Here is a 22,350-nt window from a genome sequence, read left to right on the forward strand (position 1 = left end):
CACTTCCTGACATTTTTCTGCCATTTTTCTGCCCTTCAATGCCTATACTTTTGTGCGTAGTTGAGTTGCTTGGCCTTGTTTTCATGTAGAAGATATGGCTTTTTATCCACAATTCTTCCATGAAGAACACTTCTAGACAAACTTTTCCAAACAGTAGATGGGTATACCTGGATCCCATTGGTTTCTTTTAGTTCTGGGCTGATGGCATTGCTGGACAACTTCTAATTTTGAAGGGAAGTAGGGATATGTCTTATTTAATGCACTTAGTATCCTAGGCCGATAACTGGGTCTATGGTCCTCAACGTTGCCAGTTTCATTGTTCTTCATCAAAGAAGCACATCTTGAAACCCCAGTGTGCTTTGAAATCTTTGCCTGGGAGAGACCTTGCTGATGCAGTAAAATTACCTTGCATCATTTTGCTGTGCTCAGTCTTGCCATGGTGTATGAAGTGTGACGTGAAACGGTCTTTCACAAACTCACCTTGAATGGATACTATTTTGAAGGTAAAGGGTGGTCACACCAAAAATGTTATTGATTTATTTCTTGTCATTTACTTCCATTTTTTTATGTTCTTCCTTTGCAGCTTTTTTTTCAGACCTGCCTTAAACTTTTAAACATTATTGTACTTGTAGTCATGCACAAGGCATGTGAGCAGCGCTTAATAAATTTAAACCAATTGAATGAATAATGAAAATATTTTACTATAATAAAATATATATATATATATATATGTATACAATAGATGCACAATACAATACACAATATAAAATAAATGTTAAAATCACGCCACAGGAGAATGGATGGAGTGTAGATTAGCCCAGGGGAATGAGGGGCAATGGGGTACAGTGGGTCACAGGTAAGTGCACTTTACCGGTATTTGGGTGACTTTTTTGATCCAGGAAAGTCCACTTTTGTGACATGGTGTTTATCCTCACTATTGACCACGGTAATTTATAAGCTGTTTGGAGGTAGGAGTGAACCATAGGCTTCCGCTATTCTACTGGTAATCTGCCCTAGTGGATTATATTGGATTATATCCACCAGGGTGGTCCAGGATGCGGTGTCCGCCAGGAGATGGAATGTCACTGGAAGGGGCTGGATGGTATTTGCCACCAGTGGACTTGTAGAGCAGTGTCCGCCACATGGATGTAGTTTGGTAACAAGGGGGTACCTGGTATCCGACAGTCCAAACTGGGCAAGATGGTACACTTTTTTAGGGTCCTGGGCGTGAAGTATAGAGGTGTCCATCCAGCGCATTTCGCTGCCAACTGCAGCTTTATCAAGCTTTATCAAACAGCACCCTTGATAAAGCTGCAATTGGCAGCGAAATGCGCTGGGTGGACACCTCTATACTTCACGCCCAGGACCCTAAAAGTGTACCATCTTGCTTAGTGTGGACTTTCGGATACCAGGTACCCCCCTTGTTACCAAACTACATCCGTGTGGCGGACACTGCTCTACAAGTCCCCCCGGTGGCAAATACCATCCAGCCAACCAAGTGGGAAGGACCCTGTGAGTAGAAGCCCCTTCCAGTGACATTCCATCTCCTGGCGGACACCGTATCCTGGACCACACTGGTGGCTATAATCCAATATAGTCCACTAGGGCAGATTACCAGTAGAATAGCGGAAGCCTATGGTTCACTCCTACCTCCAAACGGCTTATAAATTACCGTGATCAATAGTAAGGATAAACACCATTTGTTACAAAAGTGGACTTTCCTGGATCAAAAAGGTCACCCAAATACCGGTAAAATGCACTTACCTGTGACCCACTGTACCCCATTGCCCCTTGTTCCCCATGGCTAATCTACACTCCATCCATTCTTCTGTGGCGTGATTTTAACATTTATTTTATATTGTGTATTGTATTGTGCATCTGTGGTATATTCCGCATGGGTCTTCAACCTGTGGCCCTCCAGATGTTGTGAAACTACATGTTCCAACATGCATTGCTACATTTTTTTTCCTATGAGAGCATGCCAAAACTGTCAGGGCATGCTGGGACATGTAGTTCTACAACATCTGGAGGGCCACAGGTTGAAGACATGTGGTATATTGTTTATATCTGTTTTTTATTATAGTAAAATATTTTCATTATTCATTCAACTGGTTTAAATTTATTAAGCGCTGCTCACATGCCTTGTGCATGACTGTTTGTGCCTTTTTCTCTCTAGGTTGGGATTGACTACCCCCCCCCCCCCCCCCCCCCCCCCCATTTTTGAGCAGCTGCTTTACCTAGAATCACAGCTACTGCCATAGCGCCTGATTTGTTTTCCTTGTTAAAAAACTTCCTGAGTTATTGTACTGGAACGCCCTACACTTTGTTAAATAGCTATCATTGGTATCTGTGTGCTCTTGCACCAGCCCTTTGAAAACTGACAAATTTACATATACACACACACACAACACTGTAAAGCCCACCCTTTTCTAATTTTGATCTACGGAATCTCCATTACCACATAGTCAGGTCTGTACATCATTGTTTCCCATAGTTGCCTGTGCTTGGCTCTGTAGAATATGCAGAGTGAGAATGCACGAAACTGCTTCAGCTCCTGAGAGAGCATTTAAAAATCACCCTAAAACCAACTTAAAATCTGTTTGCACTAGACTTCAGGGCTGGAATCAGAAATTGTGGGGCCTGGGAATGACAAAATAGGCAGGGCCCCCTTCCCTTTCTCAAGCACCTGGAATGCCAGGTGATATCTGTGTCGAATTGGAAGAACAAAACTGTGCAAAGCTAGAGTATAAATTAATATATCATTATTGTTTAATACAAATAAAAATAAAACACGTACAGTAATAAAATAGACTAAACAGCTATCTTGTGGACACAATATTAACACTAATAAAAATATAAAAATAAAGAAAACATACACATAAGACCTCAAAAGTACAGGGCCATAGTCATGCATTAGTAAAATATCATATTATAAGTGCTACCCCCACATGAGACTATTTTGTTGAGAATAACTTTAGTTAGTTCATATATACATATATAAATTGCAAATATGGGCAATGCTTTATTCGTAATCATTTTACAATTAGATAAACTTTAAGTTTGTCCCAATTTTTATAAGAAGCAGAAATGTCTGTTCCATGGTTGAATTATTGGCCCTGATTCCCAATTGCACCCAAACTAGATGGTTTGCTGCAACCGGGACATGCCCATTTTATAGGCATGCCAAGCCCAGGGTTTGTCTCTTCTTACGCAGACTTCTTGGACCCAGCACAGGGGTTCCAATAGCCAGTCTGATGGTTGTGATGGTGATCTGCTGCTGTGTCTACAGGCGCAGAACTGTTTGCAGATGCATGCAGGATGCATCTATTTCATACAGCTGCCGTCTGCTGCATTTGAATTCCATGCATTGGAATCGGGCACAAGGTGCAGTCCTCCAAGCGCCTATAGGAGGAGACTTAATGAAAATCACAATGTGTTAAAGTAGAGCAGGAACTTCCACTTTACTCCTTTAAGGAGTAGAGCGCAGTGTAAACTGTCTATGAGCAACCTCCTGTCCATTTGTGTTTTGTCATCCATATTACATTATGCAAGATATAAAACATGTTTTCAGGACATATGAATGGATTATAATGAGGTCTTGTCTTGTTTCTCATCTGTAGACACTGAACTGGTTCGACTACTGGCATCTGTCTGTTTGCAAGTGGACAAAGAAAAGTCAAAACAAAAGACTAAATTATTTCTCAATTCTAAGAACAAACCATCTTATAACTTCCCTCTTCCACCTGAAGACAAAGCTGGATTAAAGGTAGTGTTCAACATGTTTACTTAGAATGTATTGAAATAATATTTTTAGAAATTATTTTTTTGTACCTTTAACATATTGCTCACTGATGAAGTTCTACATTTAAGCTTATATTAACTGATGACTTTAGAGATGACCTTGGACACCACCAAAATGTAGAATTAAATTAATAAGCCAGTGGTTCCCAAACTTTTTCAGTTCAAGACACCCTTTGGCTCTCCATGATTTCTTTAAGGCACCCTTAAGCCGAAATAATTAGCAAACCCTCCATTTTTAAAGTAGTTGGGTCAAAATAACGCTATTAGTATTTTGATCAGCTAAAAATACTTTTTTTCCAGGGGACCCCTAACTTTAAGTTGGGGTCCTAATCCGCTGTTTCTGGGTCCCAGCACATAATATGCCTTTGATCTCCTCCCATCATTACTGTGACTACAATGTCTACTGGAGGGGGGCAGAAGAAAGAGTGAGTGGAGAGAGAAATAAAGAGGGTGTTGGGAAAAGAGGGGAGCAAAAAATGAGGGGTGATCAGGGAAAGAGAAGGCTTCATGGTAAATGAGGGAAAGAGAGGTGTGAGATAGACAGGGTGTCAGATAGCGAAAAGGGGAGAAGCAAGAGAGGAAAGGAGTAAGAGTATGTTGGGGAGGGAGAGCGAGTGTCAGGGAGAGAAAGGGATGAGAGATGGAGTACGACGGTGTCAGGGAGTGAGAGTGTGGGCAGGGGTCAAGAAAGGGGGAAACATAGGGATAGAGGTGGAGGGGAGAAGAGAAAGGAGAAATATTAGAGGGAGAGAGAAAGATAGAGAGAGGTGAGAAGGAGGGGGAATGAGAGAGGGTTGATAGAGAAGGGCCAGAGGGGAGAGAAAGAGAGGGGGGCAAGAGGAGAGAGAGGGTTACAGACTGGCCGAGGGGGGAGACAGAGAGTGGGTGAAAGAGAAAAAGAGGAGTGAGAAAATGTAACCGTGAGAGGGTGAAAAAGAGAAGACAAGATGGGGTGAGGGGTGGAAGGAAAAAAAGAGAGGGGAGGGGGTGAGATGATGAGGGGTGAGGTTACGGGGTAGCGAGAAGTGGGGTGAAGGGGGTGAGGTAAAGGGGTGAGAAAAGGCAGGTCTCATTCTCACCACCATTTACCATTTGCCAGCACTGGCAACCACTGGATCTCCTGCTCCCACCACCTCTGAAGGGGGCACCCGGCCTCCCCCAGGGACACTTAGGGCCTTATTCTGGTCGATGCGTAAATTTCCAAATTCTTTCGGATGGCGTTTTTTAGCCGTCTGCGCATGCGTAGGCAACGCTATGCGCATGTGCCACGCAAGGTCTCCGTACTTGTTCTCACTAATACCGTACAGAAATGTGCACCGCATTCACTCGGGAGATATGGGCGTATTATGGGCGTCATTCGGAAGTACACAGGGGCGTAGTTTCAAAGTGGGCTAAACTGGGCGTACACGAGGGAGTGCACTAATTCTGGTAGGCATGCAATCGGACTGAACACCGACTGCAAACGAAGCAAAAGGCAAGAAATATGCGGTGTCCATAAGCAAGTATTTTTTTGCGGACACCACTCGGTCATGCGCTAGGCATTCGGATCGCCCAATTAGTACTCCCGCACCTGAACCAATGTCACCTGAACACAATACAATCCACTCCTCTACTCATTAATTACACTCTTTTCATTGCTTCAATTGGAAACCTTGCAGCTTAAATGGACCATTACTAAACACACAAATCTATGCTGAAAGCACGGCTGCATTTGTTACACACATTTACACTGCAAGCAATGGACAGAACTTGCTTTCACTAATATAAATATACATGTCACTTTTACATTTACCAATAACAGCACACATTTGGGGATCAAAAGTTAGTGCTATGTTTTGCGGAAATACACCGCATCGGTGCGTACGGCCATGTTCCCGTCCGTTCTGACGCGGTAAGACCGTGCAGACGCTGTAAGACCGTGCAGAATATGTGTGTGTCCACCACACACGCAAGGTTTGGATGTCGTCCGTAAACACGCCCTCTTCTTAAAGTGTGAGTCTGTCCGAATGAGGAGGACCGGTGGGCGTTTCTTTGTACCATGTCCGCACAGCGTAGCGTGCGGACCGCTCAGAAAGAATTCGGAAAATTACACACCAACCAGAATAACCTCCTTAGTTAGGATAACATAACGGTCAGTGCAGTACAGGTAGCGGGTGTAGCATTGGGTGCCTGATTACTGATTTTAATCATATTTTATGACCAAAATGTTTTTTTTTACAACCAGTAACAAATATAAGTTTCATTTGATGCAATAACACTGCAGCGTGTAGACTGTCACACAACATGTGAGCAAGTGTTATCCATGGGAATAGGGTTGCCTTGTAAGATAGTACAGAGGAGGTAATGCAACTACTAGGTGACAGTGCCATCACTACAGAGAGCAAGGCTGAAGTTACTGTAGCTTCTTATTCGGCCAGCTGGAGGTTGAATAAGAAGCTGGCCGAATAAGCAAACTCGTCGGCGAAGTGGTGAAGAATGTGCTTTGCACAGTATGCACTGCAGTCTGGAGCACAGCATCCAACCTACCCAGAGACACGCAGAAGTCCTGGCCGGGTATTACCTTACACTGGGGAATGGTGTCGCCGCGATGTGTCGCTGTCACCAGGCACAGGTACTCAGTGGCTACCGCTGTCCTCCCGCACTGCTCCCTGCTCATACTGATCCGCACACTCGCACCCGCAAGTCCCCGCCTCTCTGCTGATTCAGCTCACAAGCACAGCCACCTGCATACACCACCAGAGCGCCGGCTGATTTCGCACTCTGCACTGCCTTCCTCCCTGTCAGACTTTGGTCATCCAGGCGCATCCCTCCTACCCACCAGCCCCGGCGCCTGCGTGACGACTCGGCTCACATGCACACCACATAAATAAAAAATAAAAATTACATGCGGCTGCCAGCAGGCTGCCTCGTTAGGGCCATTGGCCGCGGCACCCCTATGACATCACTGCGGCACCCTAGGGAGCCACGGCGCACAGTTTGGGAACCACTGGAACAAGCCATCAATATATTATTAAATGTCCATATGCTTCTTAAATGAAATCAGTAATCTGCATGAGATCCAGATGAGATTTTGACTATGTAGTCAAAATCTCATCTAGATCTCATGCAAATTGTATGGGTTTTATCCCAAGCGATCCAGATGCGTTCAAGATGCGCGCTCCCATATCTCAGCCAGAAAGTCTTGGCTGCCCTGTCTATATAGTGCAGATCTGCACTATATAGTCTAAATTGTATGCAGATAGGCTAAATTGTATATATTGTATGCCGATAGTCTAAATTGTAATCGCATCTGGATCTCCTGCAGATTGTACAAGTGTGTACACAGCATTAGAACTAGATTTGGATTTGACTGTGTCTCTGAAATTATCAATATTCAATATACTGTAGTATTGCTATTCATCTTCAGAAATGTAGATCGTACCTTCTCTTAGCCTGCAAGTGGCACTGTTGTCTTGCAGACTGACCAGAATCATACTTTATGACTGATGATTAAACAAAAGGAAAACGAAGTATAAACTCTCCCCGAATTCTGTTCTAGACAACCAAGCGTGATGGATAGCTCAAACCATTGGTGCAGCGAACGGCCACTGCGTAGCGAGCAGTACTGAATCAGGCTTTTTACCCCATAATGACAATGACATTTTTCAGGAGATTTTTGCAAATTTATTAAAAATAAAAAAATAAGAAATCTTATGTACATAAATATTCACAGCCTTTGCTGTGATTTCTTATTTTTTTGATGCACCTTTGGCAGCAATTCCAGCCTCAAGTATATGATGCCACAAGTTTGGCAGAAGTATCTTTGGGTAGTTTCGCCCATTCCTCTCTGCAGCATTTATCAAGCTTCATGAGGTTTGTTGGGAAGCGCTTGGTGCACAGCCATTTTCAGATCTCTCCAGAGATGCTCAATCGAATTCAAGTCTGGGACAAAGAGTAAATTTTTTGTCATATCAAACCAGAGAATTTTGTTTCTCATGGTCTGGGTTTCCTTCAGGTGCATTTTGTCAAACACTAGTCATTTTTTTTTACTAAGGAGTCACTTCTGTCTGGCCACTCTACCATACAGTACAAAAATTTAGTGTATAAATACACAGATGAAGAGATCCCTCCACCGGCGCACACCAAGTAGAGAAATGTTACGTCCCTACTAGATGGGTAACGTTCCTCTTCTCCGCCTCCGAGTCGGGGATAGGTGTACTTTTCCTGATTTCCCCTTAGCTTAAAAGGCACCTGTCTCTTCTCCCTGTATTGGAATTTGCTTCCTCTGTATTAGCCGTAGGTTGCAAACAGGGATAGAAGGCACAGAAATTTCGGAATATGGTGAAGTACATTTTTAATAATAAAAATTTTCAGACATAAAAAACATGAAATGTAAAATACATATATCACACCAAACAACAATGGGCCAGGTATTGGTAGGTAGCAAGTGGATAATTACCCTAAAAAATAGAGAACTGGGTTTAGGCAGCTCTCATTGATCGCAATCGGGTATCAAAGGTCTCTAGGTAGGCACCGGTACACCCTCTGAGATCCCAGGACACAGGTAAACCATCCGCGTTGCTCTCCACACAAAATTTCCTGGGCCCCTCCGACACGTTTCTACCTCTACTTAGGTCTTTATCAAGGAGTGTGTATATGTCAACTGGAGTCCGGTATTTATTCTCTGGTCAGCCAATCCCAGAAAAAACTCGAATGCCTGACGCTCTCCATGCGGTAGAAAATGCTCTGTAACTGGACTTCCCATGGAAGTTTATACACTAAATTTTTGTACTTTGTTGTAAGGTGTGGGGACGCCTAGAAGTAGATCCAATCACTGGCTGCAGAGACATTTTGCGCAGACGAGTGGGAGGTTTTTTCAAACTATTCTGAGCACTCTACCATAAGGCCTGATTGGTGGATTACTGCAGAGATGGTTGTTCTTCTGGAACATTCTCCTCGCTCTGATAAAGTGACCTTTGGCTTCTTAGTAACCTCCGTGATCGCTCAGTTTAGACGGCCGAACAGCTTTAGGAAGAGTCCTCGTGGTTCCAAACTTTTTCCATTTACAGATGATGGAGACCACTGTGCTCATTGGGACCTTCAAAGCAGCAGATCGATTTCCATACCCTTCCCCAGATTTGTGCCTCGAGACAATACTGTCTCGGAGGTCTACAGACCATTCTTTTGCCTAAATGCTATGTTTGTGCGCTGACATGCACTGTCAAGTGGTGGATGTCCATATAGACAGGTGTGTGCCTTTTGAAATCATGTCCAATCAACTGAATTTACCACAGGGTTACTCAAATTAAGCTGTAGGAACATCTCAAGGATGATCAGTGGAAACCCGGTGCACCAGAGCTCAATTTTGAGCTTCATGGCAAAGAATGTGAATTCTTACGTACCTGTACATGCAAATTAATAAATTTGCAAAAATCTCCCCAAAACCTTTTTCACATTGTCATTATGTTTTACTGTGTGCACAATTTAGAGGCAAAAAAATGAATTAATTCCATTTTGGAATAAGGCTGTAACATAACAAAACGTGTAAAAGGTAAAGCTTGGTGAATACTTTCCAGATGCACTGTACATCATTCTTGAGGTGGAAGGTCTGCTAAAAAAGAAAATGTAAAAGAGAACACATGTGAAACATGTTTGCCTAAATCCATTTTATGTGCATGGAGGCATTTGGCAAGGGTACAAGGGTATCCTGTACAGGTGCAGTAATGATTACACATACTTCATAGCATATGGTACCCAAGCTGAAGAAAAATAGTTTCACCCCTCCCTCAATGTTTGCATGCTTGCACTAATTTAACTTCGCTTATTCCACGTTTACACTCTCGAAATAACCTGGGTTTTTGCATGGGAGTGTGCAAAAACCCAACATTGTAGGCAGAGTAAATGCAGACAGTTGAAAAATGCCAGGTTGGGATACACGGCATTTCAGCATGGGAAGCGAGCGGGGTTGAACATGCATTCGACCCAGCTTGCGTTAACTGAAATAGCTGGCACTGGGAGATGTTGTCATCTCCCAGCGCTTGCTCAGGACCCACCTCTGCTACTGTCATCAACCCAGCATTATGATGGGTATGAAGACCAGTGGAAAAGGATCACAAGCCGCACGGCACCCGGGTAGGAGCTGCATAAAATATCCCGGGTGCGACCTGACTATTTGATGTAAAAGTGGTTGCTTGCACTATAAGGTTTATGATAGACACATGGACACTTGTATAGTATTCATTCAACAAGAACACAATCCTTTAATCACATCCAAAAATCTATAGCATTAATTAAATAAAATAGCCAATTGCTCCACCCCACAGAGCATATTTAATAAACAAGGAGCAACCTGCAATAAATTACAATGTTTAAAGTTTCATATACTGTAGATAAGTGTTACGTAATGTATCGGACATTGAACACCCATTATAATGGTGAATAAATTATAATTCTGAACTCTATTAGAAAACACTTAGATGTACCAGCAGTATAACAAATTAAGGGCCCGATTTCAGGTTGGCTCGGTAAGCTGCGAACATTGCAGCTTACAGAGCTCCTGAGATGCTGCCCCCCACCCCTGTACCATGCAAAGGGATGTGTAACTAAAATACATCCCCTCGCATGTCTCCGTGCAGGAGAAATCATTCAGGGGTCACCGACCGAGTGGGATCTATGGGGAGGTCTTTCAGGCCATAGCATCTGTCGGTCCCATGGTCCTTCAGACAAGGGTGACTTTTACCACTTCTGCCCATGGTGGCCAGAGTGCTTCTTCAGTACTTTCAGCAAGATGGTCATTCTCATTTCCCCTGATTGGCCATTTTGAGCTGGGTACTTGTCTCTGCTGGATCTTCTTGCCCTCCTAGATCCACTTCAACAAGGGTCTTGTCTTCACCCCCAATTTATCTTGACTAACTTTGACATAGTGGCTCTTGTGACCCAAATTTTGAGAGCGCAGAGGTTCTTTGAGATTAATAGCTTGTATTATCTTTCAGACCAGAAAGCCTATTCTGCCCAAGGGATTCGGTATGAAATCCCGAATGGGTCATAATACAGTTTGAGTATCCCGTATCCAAAATGCTCGGGACCAGGAGAATTTTGGATAGCGGATTATTCCGTATTTCGGAATATTTTAATATTTAAATGATGCATTTTGAAGTATCTTGCATTTATGCTGTATAAACACATAAAATACACACATATATATTTTATTACCACATGAAATGCACACAAATATATTTTATTTGTTCAAAAAACAAGGTTTCAAAACATGAAACAAAATTTGTGTACTATCTCAGATATTGAATTTGAAGGCCAAGCAATCATTGTCTTGTACATATATAGTGCCAGTTACATATCATGTCACCAGTAGTGCTGTTACAAATGTCCCCAGTGAGTTTTTAGCAAAAAAACTTTTTTTTTAACTTTCTGGAATGTATGGTTTTCGGAATAATTCGGATAACGGATATTCGGATACGGGATACTCAACCTGTACCGACAAGGACAAAATCCCGACATTTAAAATACCGACAAGGACAAAATACCGACAGGTTACGAGGTCGACATGTTTTTTTTCACAGTTTTTTTTACCCGAATGTCGACACAGTTGGAATGTGGACACAGTTGGAGGTGAACCTGGAGGTGAACCGCAGCCCCTTGCATCGCTAGCAATAATGCATCGGGCAAGGTGCCTCGCTGCACTCGGCACACTATTTTATTCTCCCACCACGCCCTAGAAAAAAACCCATGTCGACCTCGTGACCTGTCGACCCAAAGTCATGTTGACAGTTTCACCTGTACATTCTATATGTCTGTATTTTGACCTTGTCGGTATTTTAAATGTTGGGATTTTGTCCTTGTCGGGATTTTGACCCTGTTGGGATTTTGACTGCATCCCCTCCCAAGATTTAAAACCTAGTATGGACATTTACATTCTCTGGAGTGCAAGTACATCTCTCTCAATCACGGTTTTATGTTTTTAAAATTTTTGGCATTTGAACAAAAGGGATTTGTCAAAAGGTCTCTGTCTTCTTTTAGGGGGCAGGTTTAAGCCCTTTCTGTGGATGCTCCTAAGCATGGTTGGCCAGCTTAGAAGTGTTCTATTGAAAGATGGGTGATGAATACTTTTCAGCAGGCATATCTGTCTTTGGAGAGATGCCAGTTCCTAATTTATGCCCATTCAGCTTGGGCGGTTTGCTGGGTGCGTCGGTAGAATAGTTTTGGAGGCAGAAACCTGGTCTCTGTGCATATGTTCATCAAGTGGGACCAACCCATTTAACCCAGTGTCAGCTAACAGTGTCCCCCCGATGAATGACAAGGAAAGGATTTAATGTTCAGTACATAATAAATCCCAGTTTGCATAGCCTTGAGTAAGTAAAATGTATAATTAGAATAGGTACTTGTTTCCTAGCACGGCCACAATCGTTATCGGTCGCGGCTCTTATTTAGTGCACTTTAAGGGCCGCGATCAACCCCGACAGAGGAGATGCTCCTGATTTCAGAAATCGTGGGTATTCTGTACCATGCTTCAATTACCGCGACACGACCGACGCGATAATTGAAGAATTGACCGAAATCGGCTGGATTACCAGCTATCGGTCCCATCGGGAGCACTGAATGGCAGTATTCAATGCTCCCGACGCGATCGACGCGATAATTGAAGAATTGACCGAATTCGGCTGGATTAGCAGCAATCGGTCCCATCGGGAGCACTGAATGGCAGTATTCAATGCCCCCGACGCGATAATTGAAGAATTGACCGAAATCGGCTGGATTACCAGCTATCGGTCCCATCGGGAGCACTGAATGTCAGTATTCAATGCCCCCGACGCGACCGACGCGATTTTTATTTTTTTTTTGCAAGCAGCCATTTCATGTTTTGACATGGCTGCTTCCAATTCTACCCCACATTTAAACCCAAATTTACAGTTTGTACCCTATTTTTAACTACACATTAAATAATAAATCACACGACACATGACAATAGATTTAACATGTTTTATTGAAAACTTTTATTTTTTTATCTTTTTTTTTTTTTTTGGTACTTATGAGTTATCTGGGCGCCCGATTTTTTGATTGTATGCCTTAAGTTAAGGCATACAATCAGATGCGATGCGATATCGCATCGCATCGCATGCGACCATCGGATACGATGACCCGATTTTTCCATAGGAATCAATGTTAAAATGGACGGAGTCCATTTTAACATGGAATTCAATGGGAAAAAGGGGTCCTCTTCATACCCCTACTATCCAAGTGGGCATGGAGTTGGATATAAACCTGTGGCGAGCGTAGCGAGCCACCGAGCCCGAAGCGTGGCGAGCGAAGCGAGGGGACGGTATTCTATGTCCCCTCGCGGGGCTCGCTACGCTCGCCATTCTTCAGGCTCGGTGGCTCGCTACGCTCGCCACAGGTTTATATCCAACTCCATGCCCACTTGGATAGTAGGGGTATGAAAAGGACCCCTTTTTCCCATTGAATTCCATGTTAAAATGGACTCAGTCCATTTTAACATTGATTCCTATGGAAAAATCGGGTCATCGCATCGCATCCGATGGTCGCATGCGATGCGATGCGATGTGCCCGATCCGACCCGATTTAGAAATCGGGCGCCCGGATAACTCATAAGTACCTTTTTTTTGCAGCAAAAATTTGCTGATTAACATTTTTTTTTTTCACAATAAATAAAAATATATATTTTTTTTTTTACGGCAAAAAATTGCCGGTTTTTTTTTTTTTTACATAAAAAATGTGATGATTAATATTTTTTTTTTTCACAATAAATACAAATATATATATATATATATATATATATATATATATATATTTTTTTTTTAACAGCAAAAAATATGCGGATATTTTTTGGCATTTGAACAAAAGGGATTTGTCAAAAGGTCTCTGTCTTCTTTTAGGGGGCAGGTTTAAGCCCTTTCTGTGGATGCTCCTAAGCATGGTTGGCCAGCTTAGAAGTGTTCTATTGAAAGATGGGTGATGAATACTTTTCAGCAGGCATGTCTGTCTTTGGAGAGATGCCAGTTCCTAATTTATGCCCATTCAGCTTGGGCGGTTTGCTGGGGTGCGTCGGTAGAATAGTTTTGGAGGCAGAAACCTGGTCTCTGTGCATATGTTCATCAAGTGGGACCAACCCATTTAACCCAGTGTCAGCTAACAGTGTCCCCCCGATGAATGACAAGGAAAGGATTTAATGTTCAGTACATAATAAATCCCAGTTTGCATAGCCTTGAGTAAGTAAAATGTATAATTAGAATAGGTACTTGTTTCCTAGCACGGCCACAATCGTTATCGGTCGCGGCTCTTATTTAGTGCACTTTAAGGGCCGCGATCAACCCCGACAGAGGAGATGCTCCTGATTTCAGAAATCGTGGGTATTCTGTACCATGCTTCAATTACCGCGACACGACCGACGCGATAATTGAAGAATTGACCGAAATCGGCTGGATTACCAGCTATCGGTCCCATCGGGAGCACTGAATGGCAGTATTCAATGCTCCCGACGCGATAATTGAAGAATTGACCGAAATCGGCTGGATTAGCAGCAATCGGTCCCATCGGGAGCACTGAATGGCAGTATTCAATGCCCCCGACGCGATAATTGAAGAATTGACCGAAATCGGCTGGATTACCAGCTATCTGTCCCATCGGGAGCACTGAATGTCAGTATTCAATGCGACCGACGCGATTTATTATTTTTTTTTTTTTGCAAGCAGCCATTTCATGTTTTGACATGGCTGCTTCCAATTCTACCCCACATTTAAACCCAAATTTACAGTTTGTACCTTATTTTTAACTACACATTAAATAATAAATCACACGACACATGACAATAGATTTAACGCACTCCACTGTTATTCATTAATACGCTACAAAAAAGCGAATAATATTTACCTCAGTCGGTAGCAGGTGAGAAAAGAAATCAAAAGAATAAATAAAGGCCTTTCAGGCACAATAAATTCAAATCAAACTGAAATAGAATCCGAGAAAAAAAACAAGGCTTTAATCTGAGATACTCATAGCATATGATATAATAAATGCAATCCACACCACATTTCACAACAGAAGTACTGAAATATTTGTGTCCCTCCACTATCCACACCATCCCGAAGCGTGGCGAGCGGCGGCGGTACGCGTCCTCCGACCTTTTCATACCCCCACTATCCACGTCGGCGTGGAGTTGAGAATAAATTAGTGTGGCGAGCGCAGCGAGCCACCGAGCCCGAAGCGTGGCGAGCGCAGCGAGCCCCGCGTCCTCCGACCTTTTCATACCCCCACTATCCACGTCGGCGTGGAGTTGAGAATAAATTAGTGTGGCGAGCGCAGCGAGCCACCGAGCCCGAAGCGTGGCGAGCGGACGCTGATACCTTCACAGATCCCTGCGTACCCTCGCGTGCCTCACAGGTGTCCACGCCCACTCGTGGGCTTCTCAGGTATCAGCGTCCCCTCGCGGGGCTCGCTCTACTCGCCACGCTTCGGGCTCGGTGGCTCGCTGCGCTCGCCACACTAATTTATTCTCAACTCCACGCCGACGTGGATAGTGGGGATATGAAAAGGTCGGAGGACGCGTACCGCCGCCCCTCGCCACACTTCAGGATGGTGTGACATGGCCGCTGTGATGGGACACAAGTTATCCAAAGTCTACTCCAACAGGTCATTCCAAAAAAATGTGAAAAAAAACCTCCTTGCACTTTAATACTAAAATGATACATCATAATACACATTTAGAACAACAAAATTTAGAAAAATGCAATTTAGCATGGAAAACACTACGCACTCCAATGTTATTCTTTAACACACTACAAAAAAGCGACTAATATTTACCTCAGTCGGTAGCAGGACCCCCCAAAAAAGGTGCCAAATTAGACCCTTTTAGGCACAATAAATGCAAATCAAACTGAAATAGAATCCGAGAAAAAAAACAAGGCTTTAATCTCAGATACTCATAGCATATGATATAATAAATGCAATCTACACCACATTTCACAACAGAAGTACTGAAATATTTGTGTCCCTCCACTATCCACACCATCCCGAAACGTGGCGAGCGCAGCGATCCCCGCAAGGGGACGTGGATACCTTCACAGTTATACGCGTCCCCTCGTGGGCTTCACAGGTGTCCGTGGTGATGTGGACACCTGTGAAGCCCGCGAAGGGACGCGCTTACCTGTGAAGGTATCCGCGTCCCCTCGCGGGGCTTGCTGCGCTCGCCACGCTTCGGGCCTCGGTGGCTCGCTGCGCTCGCCACACTATTATATTCTCAACTCCACGCCGACGTGGATAGTAGGGCATGAAAAGGTCGGAGGACGCGTACCGCCGCCCCTCGCGGGGCTCGCTGCGCTCGCCACGCTTCGGGTGCACGTGGATAGTGGGGGTGGTACACTGGGAAAAAAAGGCATTTGGGGTACATTTACAAATTAATTAGAAGAACAATTTAAGCACAACTTACTTTATTAGGTGGAAAACAGAAATTATTTTTATAGAAGTGGCAAATCACCGATAACAGCAACTGCAATTCCACAAAAAAAATAAAAAAAACATCATTAATCAAAATCCAATGACATACAAATCCACCCCCACTATCCACGTGCACCCGAAGCGTGGCGAGCGCAGCGGTACGCGTCCTCCGACCTTTTCATGCCCTACTATCCACGTCGGCGTGGAGTTGAGAATATAATAGTGTGGCGAGCGCAGCGAGCCACCGAGGCCCGAAGCGTGGCGAGGGGACGCGGATACCTTCACAGTTATACGCGTCCCCTCGCGGGCTTCACAGGTGTCCGTGGTGATGTGGACACCTGTGAAGCCCGCGAAGGGACGCGCTTACCTGTGAAGGTATCCGCGTCCCCTCGCGGGGCTCGCTGCGCTCGCCACGCTTCGGCCCTCGGTGGCTCGCTGCGCTCGCCACACTATTATATTCTCAACTCCACGCCGACGTGGATAGTAGGGCATGAAAAGGTCGGAGGACGCGTACCGCCGCCCCTCGCGGGGCTCGCCACGCTTCGGGTTGACGTTGATCGTGGGGTGGTGTTAACAATTGTGGGGGCCATTTCAGACTTCACGGTGACTATTTGGGCTCTGTGACCCATTTAACATTGTTTCCTATGTAAAGATCACGGGCATTGAGGCATTGAACACTAAAATCGGGTCCAATCTCATTTTTAATATTGGTCCCTATGGGAAATTGCGGCCATCGCGGGCATCGCATCACACCCGATTTTTAGTGCATTCGATGTTCGCGATGGGCGCCGTTCTAGGTAAAGAGTACCAAACAGTTTACATGCAGATTACTATAAAGTAGACACAGCATACTGCCTGCTGCACCATTTCAATAACAAGCACATGACACCTCAAACAGCTATATTTTACATATATGTACCAAGAAATCATTACAGTCTATGTCACCCTGCATTACTATCACAAACAGCAGACTATTCTGCATGTATTATAACACACAGTACATCATTTCCAGGCACATGATATCCTCTGCACATGAACCTGTTTTATCCAGATTTTCATTATTAGCATGACACTAAAGTCATACACTTCATAAACTCCTGCACATAAACACTCTCTAGCTATTTAGATAAACAGTACCCCTTGAACATAAACATTATCCACTCTATACACCCAATGGTAACCCCCTAATCCACAAAAAAATGATATATGAAGCACACATGTATATATATCAGTAACCACAGTAAGCGCCCCCACCCCCCCAAACCCCCTCACCCCCTCCCCCCCAAACCCCCCCCCCCAAGCCTGTATATGTTCCTCACAAACCCCAAGGCCCACCTATGCTCAGTAATCGTCAAAATCAACTTACTATTTTGTGCAGGGGCAGGGAGCCAGACACAGCTGCTGCGTGTTGTCTGTAATTACCATCAAAATGGCTGCTGATGTCCTTCCCCAGAGTGCTTTTGGCTCGTTTCTCCCGGCAGGCAGAAATATCGCGTCGGTCGGGCGGTGATGTTACGCTCACGTCAATGCATAAGACCGACCGACGCGATATTTGTAGATGTACGGTGTAGCTCGTAATGCGGGGAGTTACTTGGAAATTGAACGGTCGCGTCGGTCGGAGCCGTTGTAAAATGCGCCCGACGCGACGGACATGTTAAGAACAGTATTAACACTGTATAGTGCTTATACTGATCGATCGCGTCGGTCGGAGCCGTTGTAAAATGCTCCCGACGCGACGGACATGTTAAGAACAGTATTAACACTGTATAGTGCTTATACTGATCGATCGCGTCGGTCGGAGCCGTTGTAAAATGGTCCCGACGCGACGGACATGTTAAGAACAGTATAAACACTGTATAGTGCTTATACAAGTACATGTCACGTCGGTCGGCAGCATTGAGCTGTTAAGCTCACAGTACATTGCGGCCGACGCGATATGCTTTTAAACATGTGTATCATGTCGACATGTCGACTAAACATGTCAACTTCAAGTTGATCATGTTTAGTATGCTGATAACAGTGGGTCTCTGTGTCCAAATCATGGTGAGGGCCACAAGCCCCAGAAGCCTATGCAAATTATTGTTAGTAACCCACACACACTTCTTGGGGCTTGCTGCGCTTACCACGCTTTGGACTCAGTGGTCCACTGCACTCACCGCGCTCCAAAAATTATTTGGATAGTGGTGGTGTGACTCCATAGCATTCATCCATCACAAATCATTCAGCTGACACAAGAAACACAAGTTTTTTAAAACCATTTTTCAAATTTTACTTTTGAAATGAAAATGGAAAAACTGTATATAAGTCATTGAAAACAAAACATATTACATGAACATTAATGGGGGAAAAAGGAATGGGGGTAAATATCACGAGTCCTTGGGTAATAAAGTCAAGGCATATAATATGCGGGCAAAAGGGTTATCATGTCCAAGGCTCTTCCGCCACATGAATTCTTCTAGATAGCTCTGGAGCATATGCCTGGCGGTGCCCCTGTGACGTTTATTCCGCCACTTGCATGCCCCCCACATCCGTTCCACATTCTGGGTGTGAACCCCTGTTGTAGGGTCGACAAAGTTATACCGGTGGTTCACCTGGGCATGCTCATATCCTGCAGCATTCAGCTGGGCCGTACTGTACGCTCTCCAGCAATCGGTGTAGACAGTAGACCCAGGCTCCACAAACTGCAGGATAGCTTCCATGAGGGTATTGGCGTCCCGAGTGGCAACCTTGGTGGCGAAACACTGCCCTGTTTCTCTGCATATGCCACCAAAGACCCATTGCTGAGGCAAAACTCGGCCAACATTTGCCTGCCTTTTCACGAAGAGGGTCTCATCCACCTCAACGATCTTGCCGGGACCTCCAATCCGGCGCTGCGGCTGCGCCATGAGGTCCAGCAGGCAGGCCTCCCTCATGTACTTATTGTACAGGACAGCTGTCTTCTTGGAGAGGGACAAATTCTTCTCGCAGTAGTCCACGCTGGTAAATTCCTGTACCCAGGAAAATATAAAGCGGACCAGCGTTAGGAATGGCAAACGACACCCCGGAAAGAACAGTCCTGCTCTCAGACTCCTCTTCAAACGGCAGTCCCTCACATTACAGCGCCACATGGTCTCCTTCAGATTCAGCCGCATCGGATGACCATTGTCGCACGTAGCCTCTGATGGCAGCAGATGATGGCGCTGCAGAAACGCCACTGCCTCCTCCTCACTTGTAGGCAGTGAGAACATATTCACTTCAGCCATCTCAGAGGTCACGGAATCACCCACAGAGCACTCCACAGCACACCAATCCACAGCTCAGGACTAAGGATCAGCACGGCTCAGGGTCAGGATCACCAGAAATCAATCGCAGAATAATCAGGATCAGCAATAATCCACTGGATCTGTAGCAATCCGCAGCACAAGGCTCAGGATCAGCAGCAAATAGTATTCAAAGCACAGGATCAATCAGGGAGATATCACCAGCAAAGGATCAATCAGCCAAAAAATCACCAGCAACTGAATACACGTCTCACTCCTACCGAGACAAACCCACAAAGGCAGTAGGGGAAAATAAAACAGAAGGGGCTGTCAAAGTAAGGGGCCGGACTATCACAATAAATATTGACATTGATGCTGTAACTGAGCAGGTTACAGAGGGCAGATTTCATATTGACATAGAAACACACATTACAACACATTAAAACATATGGTACTAGGGAGATTTTATAGGGGGTTGGACTATAAACATTAATTGGGCCTATTAAAAAGGGCCAAAACAGCGGGAAAAACATAGGACCAATGGCCCAGATTAACATCGTGTGCATCATGAGCATCGGGGGGTTTTGCTTAAACATGCGACGCGACCGACGCGATTTAAGAGAAAGATCCGGAGGAAAGAAGTAAATCGGTAGTATCGCGTCGGTCGTGGGTACATAGTTAAAAGGGACCCGACTCATTTAACAAGATACCGATGTGAATACCGAGGCCAGAAATAAACATCGGGAGTACAAAACTACATCGGGGGTATCTTAAGGGTCGGGATCATCGTAACCTTACAAAAAATACACCGATGCGACGCGATGCTCAAGATTGACAAGATTCATATCGGTGTGGCCGTGCTAGGAAACAAGTACCTTAGAATATTATCTGTCAAATATGATCATGCTTTCTATTGAATATAGTTATGTTGATTTAAATATAAAGAAAATGAATGTGTTCATTTTGCTATTATTTATCTTCTACTTTCTTCCCAGTCATGGTGGAATAGGATGTCTAATCGTTTCCGCAAGCTTAAACTGACCCAGACTCTGAGGCATGGCTTCTCTGCCAACCGTCTTGTACCATTGACTGAAAATGCCAGCGCATCTCTTGATTCCATGATGCGAATTTCTTCACAGACAGACACAAGCAACCCACGAAGACCCGACTCTACTACAGCTTGGACATCTTCCACCACAGACAGCGGTGAGGCAACACAGTATTTCATTTTGACATATATTGATTTTTTTTTTCATACAGGGTTGGTGACATCCCTAATCAAGTCCAATATTCATACACAATCCATCCCAACAGTATAAGAGGTTGAGCACAGCTAATACAAAGAAGTACTCATAGACAGGGTTACTGTACATTGCACAGTGCAATCACTAAAATTGGATTTCCTTTTTGGGGGCACCCTTTTGTATGTGATGTGATTATGTTTTTTTATTTAAAACGTAGGTTTTATTCCTTATTCTTAAGAAAAGGCATTACTATGCATGAATCATTAATAAAGTAGACCGATAAGTATCTGTATGTGTTCATAACAAAAGCATAATAAATTGATTAGAAGTGCTCTCAAACATAGGAGCATGTCCTAATTCGGACTGATTAGACAGACAATTCCTTTAGCACATAGTTATCAGATAGTGCAGGGGTTTCCAGCCTTTGGCCCGCTCGGGGGTACTTCCAAATATGTTCTGTAATGGCGGGTTGCTGGGGAGACGAAGCAGATTCACGTCTATACATAGATATATATTATAATATGTTGGGTATCCCTTTTTTGGATATCCAAAATATTCTGTGTCCACGGCGGCCGTCGGAATCCACTTCAGTGGCATCCCCAATCCAAAGGATGCACTGTGTGGGTACACCAGTGACATCACCAGCTCACCCAGACAGTGCATCCTTGGAACCAGGGATGCCACTGAATAGGATTCCGAAGGCCGCCGTGGACGTCAGGGGACCATCGGGGTACAGCCAGGGGACCATGTAAGTATGAAAAAACAGCTGTTTCCTATGCGGCTGTGACAAAACACACATTATATTGCAGCAGCTTTTTCCATCTATATGTCAATGATGCTGCCTCTTCGGTTCACTCCTGTTTGTGTTAATGAGCATAACTCTCACAACCTTACATATTATAGTTACATAGTAGGTAAGGCTGAAAAAAGACTTGCGTCCATCTAGTTCAACCTGGTATAAATATCCATTGCTGATTTGGTAGGTTCTGATATTTTACAGACAGATTATACTTATTATTTGTACCCATGGATGTTTTTCTCCAGTAAATGTTTGTCCAACTTTGCCTTGAACACATTTAATGAGCCAGCTGTTACCACCTCTCTGGGAAGAGAGTTCCAGAGTTTGACTGTTCTGACCGTAAAGAAATTCTTTCTACTAGCTGAATGAAATATTTTTTCTTCTAATCTATACTCATGCCCTCGTGTCCTAGATTCCTTTCTAGTAGAAAAGAGGGTGTGTGACAGTTCCTTATATTGGCCCTTGATATACTTGTACATGTTGAGCATGTCCCCCCTTAAACGTCTCTTTTCCAATGTAAATAGTCCCAAATTGCTTAATCTCTCCCCGTAGCTTAAATTCTCCATTCCCCTAATAAGCTTTGTTGCTCGCTTGTCCTTTTTATAGTGTGGGGCCCAGAACTGCACTCCGTACTCGAGGTGAGGTCTCACCAATGCTTTATACCAGGCATGTCCAACGTTGGCCCTCCAGATGTTTTGAAACTACACATCCCAGCATGCTTTGCAATAGTTTTAGCATTCTCTAACAGCAAAACTGTGGCAAAGCATCCTGGGATGTGTAGTTTCAAAACATCTGGAGGGCCAACGTTGGACATGCCTGCTTT

The 22,350-nt window shown here is 44.2% G+C and overlaps 1 protein-coding gene across 5 annotated transcripts in view; it reads left to right on the top strand.

Annotated features, from left to right (window-relative positions):
• Positions 1-22,350, top strand: part of ANKS6 (ankyrin repeat and sterile alpha motif domain containing 6) — a 242,328-nt gene that overhangs the window by 132,497 nt on the left and 87,481 nt on the right. For all 5 annotated transcript variants that reach the window (XR_014474970.1, XM_083188370.1, XM_083188372.1 and 2 more), the window contains 2 exons: positions 3,621-3,766; positions 20,480-20,690. Coding sequence is in view for 4 of the 5 variants with exons in the window: in XM_083188370.1 (XP_083044496.1) it covers positions 3,621-3,766; positions 20,480-20,690 (357 nt within the window). In the remaining variant the exon portion in view is untranslated. The remainder of the gene's footprint in view (positions 1-3,620; positions 3,767-20,479; positions 20,691-22,350) is intronic.

Source organism: Crinia signifera, chromosome 5 (genome assembly GCF_055691185.1).
Source record: "Crinia signifera chromosome 5, ASM5569118v1, whole genome shotgun sequence".
NCBI classification, from domain to species: Eukaryota; Metazoa; Chordata; class Amphibia; order Anura; family Myobatrachidae; genus Crinia; species Crinia signifera.